Genomic DNA, 11,308 nt, shown 5'->3' with positions numbered 1-11,308 from the left:
TTAAAGCGAATCAGAACCAGCTAATTGTAGTTTCGGCAGAAAATAAAATGTCTTTTGAATGTGAAGTTGAAAATAATATAAATAAGTAAGCCACAAGGGCTTCCTCAAATACTCTCTTCTTTAGCAATAGAAAATTAAATCCCAAACCCTACAAATTAATTCCGCTATAGATGACGGCGAAACGTGAAACGCCTGGTACAGTGTATGGTTGCTGCCAAGTGGTATGAAGCATTTTAAACACAATAAGGATTCGATTACTCTCCAATTTTAATTTCAAAATGTATTGCAGGAAAATGTCAGCTATCACAAAGTATTTTATAAATCGAAAAGTTCTTTATGCGCATGGTGTGACAGTTTTTTTCAGTTTAACAGACTTTCTGAAATCACTTTCCTTGCCACGTGTGACGAGCAATGCTAAGTGTCAAATAGAAGAGCGAACATTTTTTTGTTTTTATATAGTGCAATAGCTGTTAAATACTTGCATGTATACATACATATGTATAAGCTCTTTGTAGTAGTTTGTATTTAGATATTGTTTCACATTGTAAGTGTATTCGCAGCTCAAAATATATAAACGAAAATATTGTTTTTATAAAACTGAGTTTAGTTGTAGTACGTATTTGAAAATAATTGTTAAGCTGTGATATTGATTTAGATCTGACAAACTAGCCCACATTTTTTCATGTCACAAATTGTTTACAAATAATATATGTACATACATATGTACATACGTAAGTATGTATATTGAAAAACAAATAGTATGAATTTGTAATGATGTTTCATAGAAATTAAGAAATTGCGAAACAACAACATGTTGCTCAATAGGCAATTCATACATATTCAATCATATTAAACCAGTAATAAGTAAATATAATTGCAGTTGTCGTTTTCTAAGGAAATTGCAACATTGTAACGTCGTTTCTGGATTTTTACAGAAATTAGTGAATAAAATAAATAAATAAAATATATTTTTTATTAATAATAAGTTTGATAGCTTAAGTAATAGTAATAAGATTTATTTTAAATTTATCAGCATTTTATACCCAGAAACCATTAAAAAATATAAACATTCCAAATAAAAAATATAAATTTTCGTAAACTCGTGTTTATTTTAACAAATTCAAAAGTAAGTTATGGTTACCTGTTAGTTAGCATAATTCTGGAGTATTTTCTTAACATACAGGGTCAGGCACTCTAAGTGTAACGAACTTCAGACCGCTCGCGGAGCTGATGTACGGGCATCAGCTGTCTGTTAGTTGGCTAAATGACAGCCCAGAGTATTGTTTATAAGCGCGCGGAAGAATTTTGCCGAAAGTAAACGCAAAAAAGAAAATTCGTAATGGATTTCAAACGTAATAGTGTGATTGCATTAAATTTGGCTGGAGAATCACAACTAGCGACTGTTCGTGAGCTCGAGCACCTCAAAGTAAATAAAGTTTTTGTTTATCGCACCATTACTCGTTACAATGATACTAGTAGCATCGTGAAACGTCATCAAAAGATTGCAACGTCACGTGAAATGGTTCAAAAAGTGAGGAAGCGACTTGAGCGAAATCCCCCACGAAGTGCCAATCAAATGACGAAAGAACTGAAAACATCTGATCGTAGCATCCGCCGCATACTGAAAATTGATCTCCAAGTCAAGCCTTACAAGATCCAAAAGGCGCATGATATCACACCAAAGATGCAACAAGTTAGACTTTCGCACTCTCAAGGAGCTGCTTTGCTTGGACGAAAGCGGTGAATTTCCGAACATTGTATTTTCTGGCGAGAAAAATTTTCAAATTGAGCAATTCGAAAACTCCCAAAACGATAGGGTTTATTTGACCGACCATTCATACGAGAATTTGAGTCATCGATTGGCCACCAGGAGGCAGCACCCGCCACAGGTAATGGTTTGGGTTGCTGTAACCGCAAATGTGCGCCCTCTAGTCGTTTTCATCGAGCCTGGCGTCAAGGCGTACCAAGAACGGCTAAAAAAACGGTCTGATCTTCATAACGTCCACACAATGGCTCTCAAATTCACCAGATGCGAATCCGATGGATTATTCTCTTTGGGCAATTTTGGAGAGCAATGTCCGAACTAAAAGATTCATCAGAGTCGAAGCGCTGAAAAAAGACATTGTTCGCGAGTAGGCCAAAATACCTGCAAGTCACATTCGGGCAGCTTGCGATTCGTTTCTAGACCGTCTCAAGGCCATAGTCAAGGCTAAGGACAAAGGTGGTCATATCGAGCAAAAGTAAATTGATTCTTAGTTTTGTATTTTTTTCACACATTTTTTACTTTCAATTGAATAAAAGTAATTTTCCAAACTAAACTTATCTCCTTTTAATTTGGTTACACTTGTACACAAGGCTTTTGAATCGACAGTCTTTTTAATGCAGGCTTTTGCTGTCGGGACTTAATCCGTCAATTTATTACAATTGCTTTTATAGAGCATTTTTGTATGGATTATTCCGACAATGAGGTTTGTTATTGGACTCAGAAAAAAATTTGTTATAGGGGGTTTTTTGTTTTATCAAGATTCCCTATATCAAGGGTTCACTGTACGCATAGTCAAATGCAACGAATGTGAGAATACCAAAGGTCGGGCGGTTCATGAACAGCTAATCAACTTTGAATGAATTTGGCAATGAATAAACTGATTTGATGTCGTTATTTAAGGATTTTGGTTTCGTTTTTCGAGTATATGTATTCTACAATCACTTACAAATTCCTATTTCGAGCTTCAATTGAACATTTCGCCTAATAATTTCTTATTTCTAGGTTTTTGTACAATTTATTAAAATGAGGTGCGCAGTATTGATTATGGCAATGGCAGTAAAATTAAAATTTCCGAGTGTAGTTTATTTGCTTTGCTGTTGGGGTGCAGGGAATAACAGCATTTTGCATGAAAAACAAAGACTAGTTGCGGATGCACTTTTAAGATATTTATTATGAACATTGAATCTTTTTATTGCCCTCTATTGATAAACGTACTTTATCAAATACTCGACAATTGTTATATACTTCTTACTAATGTTTTGATCTTTAATAAAATTACATATTACATTAACTTAACACAAGTTTCTATTGCTGTTGCGATTTTACAGTTTGCTCTCACAGCAACTCTTAACTTACGAATACAGCCAAATCACAATCCCATTCTTCCTTCAGTCTGCACAATATTGTGTTCTATCATTATTGACCAAATACGAATGCCTTTACGTCGTGATCAAACAAATTTATTGCAGATGTCGTGACTTCGTTGATATTAATTTTAATGTTAGAGGATCAGCATGAACCAATTAGAATGATCACCCCACACACGACGTGCAAAAAAAAGTTATTTCTCCTGTATGACGCCAGAGCTTGGGCCACTACTTTTTAATAGCAACTCGCTTAGTAATTATTGGAATACTCGCACTTTATAAGTTTCACGTTTTAGTTGACTTCTTGCTTACACCCAAGTGTTAAATAGAAAACATTAGAAAAATGTGCTATTTACTAAAGAAATTTGACACAAACAATATTTACTTATTTCAAGCATATTTTATTTGTTTGTTTTATTTATTTAAAATTTAGGCCTGTTCGCGTACGTCGTTACTAGAGTGATGAATGGAAGTAATCAGCAAACGGTTCAATATGCTCAGCTATTAGATTGGTCTAGACGCAATTGAAAAAAAGATGTGAAAATATTTTCAAATAGTGGAGGGTAGCGGTTAAGGGTTTTCGCACCTTTGCTAAATAAAATTGTATTCGTTAATCATTAACTTCCATCGTGCATACATTTTTGATACACCGAAAAAAATGTTAACGAGTTAAAAGATCAATGAATTAGGTCTGATAATACAGGGTGGCTGATGAATTTTGCTACATTAAGAAACTCAAATAACTTTTTTTTTAGTGTATGGAATTCATTTATTTTTTTTTTTTAAGTTTAAGGTCATTAAATTTTATTAAATGTAGCTTAACTAGTTTTAAAAATAATTGAATTTAAATGCCCCCCATGCTCGTTGACACAAGTGCGGCATCTTAGTAAAAAGTTGTTCATTGCTGCTTTGAGAGTTGCGACAGGAATAGCCGCAATTGTTACCCGAATGGATTGTTTTAGTTCATCCAAATTTGTTGGCTTTGTTTTATAAACTTCTTGTTTACATAAACCCCACAAGAAAAAGTCAGGTGCAGTAAGGTCAGGCGACCTGGGGGTTTTTCTTGAAATCAGTTTATTGGGAAATTTTCGTCGCAACTCTGTCATAACAGTCTGGGCTATGCGAGACGTTGCCCCATCTTGTTGAAACCACACAGAGTTGAAAGGAATTCTCTTTCGGCGTAGTTCTGGATAGAAAAATTCTTTCAGCATTTTCAAATAACGGTCTCCAGTAACCGTAACGGTGTGACCATTTTCTTCAAAAAAGGCCCGACAATACAGCGTGAAGAAACCGCACACCACACTGTCACGCGAAGAGGATGCAATTCCGTCTCGTGGAGTATCTGTGGGTTAGAAGTACTCCATATTCGACAATTTTGTTTGTTCACATTGCCGTTTAAATCGAAATGGGCCTCATCAGACATGAAAAGGCAGTTTAACATGTTTTGGTCTTCTTCCACCATTCGCAGGATCTTTTGGCAAAATTCCAAGCGAATCGGCAAGTCTGCTGCATTCAGTTTGTTAACCATTTGAATTTTGTAGGGAAATAAGTCTAAATCTTTGTGCATTATTGTTTGCAAAGACTGTCGGCTGACACCAAGTTGAGCAGATAAGCTTCTTGTTGAAACCTTTGGATTGCTTTGTATAGCTGCAGCTACAGCAGCGACCGTTTCCTCCGTCCGAACTGGTGGGTTTCGATGATAAGGCCTTCTTGCGACTGTTCCTTGCTCAGCAAAATTATTCACCAGTCTCATTATGGTCCATCTGCTCGGGGGATCGCCGCCAAACATCCGCCTGTACTCTCTCTGTACCAAAACTACGGACTCCAGTGCGTGATAGCGGCGGACTATCCAAATTCTTGTTTGCGTGTCCCAGTTATCCATTTTAATAAATTTTAAAGATCAAACTGCAAATTCAAACAAAAATGGAACAGATAACTTAAAAAGAAAAAAAGTTATTCAATTTTTTTTTGGTAGCGGCTTTCATCAGCCACCCTGTAGTTGTGTTCACAGTGTTCACGTGTTTGCGTATGAAAGCAACAAAACATGATGCTATGTAACAATTGTTACGAATTATCGCGTACATGAACAAAACTAATGTTGCAAAGAATAGGATTGTTCGTGCAAAGGTCCAGTAAGAATTATGCATTTTGATGTGTTCTCGTACTTGCAAATTTTTATGCGATCACAAAGTTTCAATAGCAGCTGATTGCCACGGATGCATATAAAATTTCGCGCGCAAGTTAATCACAACTAAATTAACGACTCCAAGGTTCTCCGATCATAAGCGCGCATTATTTATTGCAACTAATTAATTAATTGGAATAAAAACATATTCACTTACTTTTTTGGTGATTCGCTCATTCTTATATACATACATATTTGTAAATTTCTAATCTTTTCAATGCAATGAAAGGTTTCTTTGTTTGGTCGTGAATGTGTAAAAGAACATATTAAAAGGAGAAGATGCAGAACCTGCCTTGTTCCGCTTAATAAAACCTGACAAAAAAGTCACCACCCAAAAACCAATTAGAATCTATACTGATACTCATTAGTTTCAGATCGTTTCTTGTCTTTAGAAGACATTTGCGGTAAACTTATTCCTACTTACTCCGCATCTACACATATGTCGCATGAATATAATCCAAATATTCCAAAATTATCAGATATTCGCTGGTTGTAATGAGCGCCTCGGAATGGGACTTAAACGTCTATTGAATTTAAAATGTATGAGAAGGGGTGTAAAGAATAATTTATTTTGTTTTTTTTATGATAATCGGATACTTATTCGATATAATACGTAAACACCGAGAACAAAATGCAGTAAGCAGAATGAACACTAATTTTAAATATGTTCAATATAAATAGATTATATAATTTTTCGTGCTTAGTTTCAAATCCGTACACAATTTCTCTGCCAAAATCTGAGATTATAAAATAATCCTACATTATTACCACACTTTTTTAAATACAACCCTGTGTCTTATGTGTTATCGATAATTATTTTTACGAATGTAAAGAGTAGCGTCAAAGTAAAAACTAGATACTATGGACGCCGGCAAGGAAAACAGAAACACAATTTTTGTTAAATATTATCAATTATGCATTCATATTACAGAAAAAGCGGGTAATTATGTAGAAGAGCGGCCCTTCAGAAAATCAATATTTTTGTAAAATTTTTTCAATGATATCAATAAAATGTATTGTAAAAGAGTGTTTAAGATCGGGGGAACTATACTTTTATGTAGGATTTACTGTTAATATGAATATCAAATCCGGCGGGCGACACAACAAGAATTACCGCTTGAACATTATATAAGTGTTTTGAAATGTTGTCCAACTCCGGCTACGCAATCCACAGTATTTTTGCGTAGAACTCCTTTTCGCGTGGGCGGCCTTCGGCCGCGCTTCAAAAAAAAAACCCTCATCAGTCCAACTCCGGCTACGCAATCCACAGTATTTTTGCGTAGAACTGCTTTTCGCGTGGGCGGCCTTCGGCCGCGCTTCAAAAAAATAACCCTCATCAGTCCAACTCCGGCTACGCAATCCACAGTATTTTTGCATAGAACTCCTTTTCGCGTGGGCGGCCTTCGGCCGCGCTTCAAAAAAATAACCCTCATCAGTCCAACTCCGGCTACGCAATCCACAGTATTTTTGCGTAGAACTCCTTTTCGCGTGGGTGGCCTTCGGCCGCGCTTCAAAAAAAAAACCCTCATCAGTCCAACTCCGGCTACGCAATCCACAGTATTTTTGCGTAGAACTGCTTTTCGCGTGGGCGGCCTTCGGCCGCGCTTCAAAAAAATAACCCTCATCAGTCCAACTCCGGCTACGCAATCCACATTATTTTTGCGTAGAACTCCTTAAACACTCTTTTACAATACATTTTATTGATATCATTGAAAAAATTTTACAAAAATATTGATTTTCTGAAGGGCCGCTCTTCTACATAATTACCAAAAAGCGTGGTCCATAAGCCTTTTTTCCTCTATTACTTGTTATAAAATGTAATATCGAATTTCACAGGAGTATTGTTGCCATAATTTTTGAAACCTTTGTAGACGTCGTTTACGGAATTCCTCTATCTGTTTATTACTAGTAGCCGATTCCGCATTAAATTAACTATTCCTTCTTCTTATCTTTTCTTCATATCGTTAATAATAATCCAACAAACCAAAAACTCTAAAATTTTGCTCCAAAGCAATTTCTATAAAAAAAAACCTTTCAGAGCTGATTGTCAATTTTGCAAGTAATCTGCCATAAGTGAACGCGTAGATTAATTTTGTGGATTAATTGCTAGTTACTGCATATGTGAACGTACTTTTAGATTTATTCAGGCATATTAAAGAAAGATTTATCTATGATATGGTAACATTGGTCCCATGGCTTTCTTTCATTTACTTTACGCTGACATTCTGCGTGCGCTTCCTTCTCTGTGTTTGACAATTCAGCAGTTTAATTTGCAGAAAACTCGAAAAGACTTTCATTTTTAACAAATTCTCATAGCTCTGAAAGTATACATTGAAAATGTCCGAAAATAATGGTAAGTCAAAAACTAATTGGAAATTGAGTTCTAATGCGGCAGATAGCAGTTTAAATGCTCAGATGTGGCAGAGAACAGATTTGCATATTATAGAATAAGACGGTCGGCATAAAGAAAATAGCAGAAAAAAATCGCGAAAATTTCTGGAAGTATAAACCGGCAGTTACACGTTTTGCTTATATTCTTATAGATACCTCTAACGAATCAAACAGCCTTGGTAGCGATTCCATCTTACAATCATCGCGGTTAACCGGTGGCGGTGTAAATCCTGTTCTACGTTCAGGTGTATTGCGACCGTCAGTGCTTGGCCCATCGGTTTTGGGCGCAGCTGCCTTAGGCAGCAGCAATAACAATTCTCTAGCTAATCTCAATGCAAACGCGATTTCCAATTCAACAGCCACAAGCAATAATGTTGAAAGAGATGAAGAGGATTCCGAGAGCAGCACAACCAACCACAATCCTTTTATGCGGGAACAGAAAGAAGATGAAGAGGGGTCAAACAATGGAACAATTGTGGAGGAGGGTGCTGCTGGTGGTGAAACAGGAAATGATAACAAGACGACAGATGACAAAAAAGCGGCGGACGATGATGAGCCGGATGAAGTAAGCATAAAATGGTTATAACATTAGTAATTGAGTTTAAAAAAATTGTGTATTTCAAAGCGTTCGGATCCATTGAGTCTGCTACGTAAAAATGGACTTGAACGAGCAAATCTCTTTGCTGCTGCTAAGAACTCAATACCGCGCGTGGAGAAATCTGGTTTTGTATTTGGCCAAAATGTGCATGAACGGGTTCTAGGGGTAAGCATTGGTACTTACGTTTTAATTTAATACTAAAGGAATCTATTTTCCTATTTTCAAAGGAAAACATCAATCTTGAAAGTGCAGCGAGATCAGATAAATCTGAAGCCAGCTGCTCAACTTCTGGGGAATTGCTTTTTTCCAGTGTTATACAAAATGCGGCAAAAGCCGGTGAGAATGACAAACATGGCACACCAAAAGAGAGTGAAACAAAAACACTAACTGATGTGGCGCGTGAATACGAAGAGAGCCGTGCACAGAAACGCAAATTTGAGGAGGTGGAAACATTTACTGGCGAAGAAAATGAAATTAATATTGTTGACGTAAGTTGCTTATGATATATGTCAATATATAATTGGCGTGTACACCCTTTTTTTGGGTCTTTGGCCGAGCTCTTCCGATTTGTGGCGTGCGTCTTGATGTTTTTCCACAAATGGGGGACCTACAGTTTCAAGCCGACTCCGAACGGCAGATATTTTTATAAGGAGCTTTTTCATGGCAGAAATACACTCGGAGGTTTGCCATTGCCTGCCGAGGGGCGACCGCTATTAGAAAAATGTTTTTCTTAATTTTAGTGTTTCACCGAGATTCGAACCTACGTTCGCTCTGTGAATTCCGAATGGTAGTCACGCACCAACCCATTCGGCTATGGCGGCCGCTGATATGCTCGTTTATGATAAACATAGTTTATATCATTTTGAAATGTTAACTACATATCCTACTTCTTTTAAAATGCAGGTCAATTGTAAATTGTTTGCCTTCGTCAACAGCAATTGGGAGGAGCGTGGACGGGGTAGTTTACGCTTGAATGATTCGAAAAAGGAACAAGAATGCTCTCGTGTTGTGTTTCGAACGTCGGGAAATCTGCGTTTATTGCTGAATACAAAAGTTAGTTGCATATTTTATATAAGTTATTCACTGTTTAAATATGTGCCATCGGTTTCAGGTTTGGGCAGGTATGGTTGCTCAGCGTCCCAGCAACAAATCACTGCGCCTTACTGCAATGGACAATACTGGCAAAATAAAGATTTTCTTAGTAATGGGTCGTCCTGCAGATATGTCATTGCTGCATAAAGAGTTGATAGTTCGAATTGAACTCCGAAAAGTCTCGCATCCGGAAGAGTGTCGGTCGCCGGCAGAAACGAAAAACGGTGTCGGATCTACCGAGAATCACGAGGAGGAGGCAAAAGAAGCCGAAGCCACCGCTGTACCGGATCAAGAAGAGTGCACGGAGCCAAGTCCCAAAAGATCGATGGATAGAGAAAAGCGAAACTAATACACCGATTTTATAAAACAACAAACAATTATAATAAAAAAAATATTATAATCTTAACTTATGATTTGCAAATAAAAACAAGTTAAAAATAACAAAATAATAAAGTTTGGCGAAAGCACATATGAATTGCATAAAACTTCTACATGAAATCGAAAATAAATACTCCCGCATGAAATGGGAAAAAGTAAAAAACAAAGCAAAATTTGAAAAATATATGGTTATGTGCTTATTACTGTAAAACTAAATTGATTTTTTTTTTGTATTATATAAACAACAACGAATCACGAAACGCAGTAGAAAATACTAAATCAAAACTTGTATTAAATTTAAAGAAACACAATTGTTTATACATAATTATTAGATACACAGATAGACAAAAAGGAAAGAAAACTCAATAGTAAAGCAAGTGATGGTGCTGAAAAAAGAAAAAAACTCATTTCATTTTTTATGAAAATATAGTTTTCCGAATAAATTTCTAAACGCTTAAACACATTCAAAGTATATATAGAAAAAATGAAAGATTCGCTTTGCAATTGGATTTTTTTATTCGTAAAAATCATCTTGTGATTGTACGTAACTTCTCATGATAAAAATATGCACCGTTAATAACTTGATATCATTTCATACTTGTAGGCGTTTGTGGGTAGGATATTTCAATTTTTAGAAAACCTACCGAAATTCTATATATTTGTGTTTTAAATGTAAAATCTACAATGATAATCTGTTTTTTAAATAATGAATTGTAGTCTAAATGAAAGCAAAGGTAGAGCTAAGATAAAATAAAGAATATCTGAAAAGAAAATGGAGGAAGAAATAAGATGAAAATAAATTTAGATTTCTGTTCCTTGTAAAACATTAATAGTCGGACTTTTATTATTCAGCATCAGTCTGTCGTGAGGATTCCAAGGGCCGATAGGAATTGTGTTTGCTCTTTTATACAATTTTATACAAATTATATAAACATTTCCGATATAGATATACACCCAACTCTATTTCTATACGGTCTTTTTTTGCACGACTTTGAAATAACACCGTTCACTAATACATTTTTTTACACGAATCTCAAAACAAAAACTGTTTTTCTAAACAAAACATAACTCCTAAAAAATGCCTTGTTAAGTAAAAATGTTTGGTGCAACATTAAGTAAGTTAAGTAAAAAACGATCCAATAAGTACATTTTGGAGCTAACCAAGTCCGACAGTGCATTAAAATTCAAACATAATGTTTAAGTTGCGTGTAGCTGGATAAGAAGTAGTGTACAAGGTGGCGCAAAATTAATCATACAATAATGATTTTGATTCATTTTTTTATTAAAACAAAATTGAGTAGAGGAAATCTTTATTTAACCTTTACGCACTTCATTGCTTTTCTATTTGTATACTGCAGGTGTCTACAGGAGTTCACAAGTGTCAAATAGGACTGTACGACGCCATTTGCAAAAATTATGAGATATATGCATTCGAATGAAACCCGACAGATGGGCTGGACATATCTGACATATCTACTGTAGATAGCATTTTCGGTCCAGTCCGCAATAAACTTGCTTGCTTGTTATTAAGT

General features: G+C 35.8%; 1 protein-coding gene across 1 annotated transcript; it reads left to right on the top strand.

The window, feature by feature from the left end:
• The first annotated feature begins 7,559 nt into the window (after positions 1–7,559).
• Positions 7,560–10,606, top strand: LOC129253430 (ran-binding protein 3). Its single transcript, XM_054891797.1, has 6 exons — positions 7,560–7,670; positions 7,861–8,273; positions 8,334–8,471; positions 8,534–8,794; positions 9,210–9,359; positions 9,418–10,606. The coding sequence occupies exons 1-6, from the start codon at positions 7,655–7,657 to the stop codon at positions 9,745–9,747; spliced, it is 1,308 nt and encodes a 435-aa protein (XP_054747772.1). The 5' UTR covers positions 7,560–7,654; the 3' UTR covers positions 9,748–10,606.
• The last annotated feature ends 702 nt before the right edge of the window (positions 10,607–11,308 follow it).

The sequence above is a fragment of the Anastrepha obliqua genome, chromosome 1 (assembly GCF_027943255.1).
Source record: "Anastrepha obliqua isolate idAnaObli1 chromosome 1, idAnaObli1_1.0, whole genome shotgun sequence".
Taxonomy (NCBI): Eukaryota; Metazoa; Arthropoda; class Insecta; order Diptera; family Tephritidae; genus Anastrepha; species Anastrepha obliqua.
This window is presented reverse-complemented; position numbering and strand designations above follow the sequence as displayed.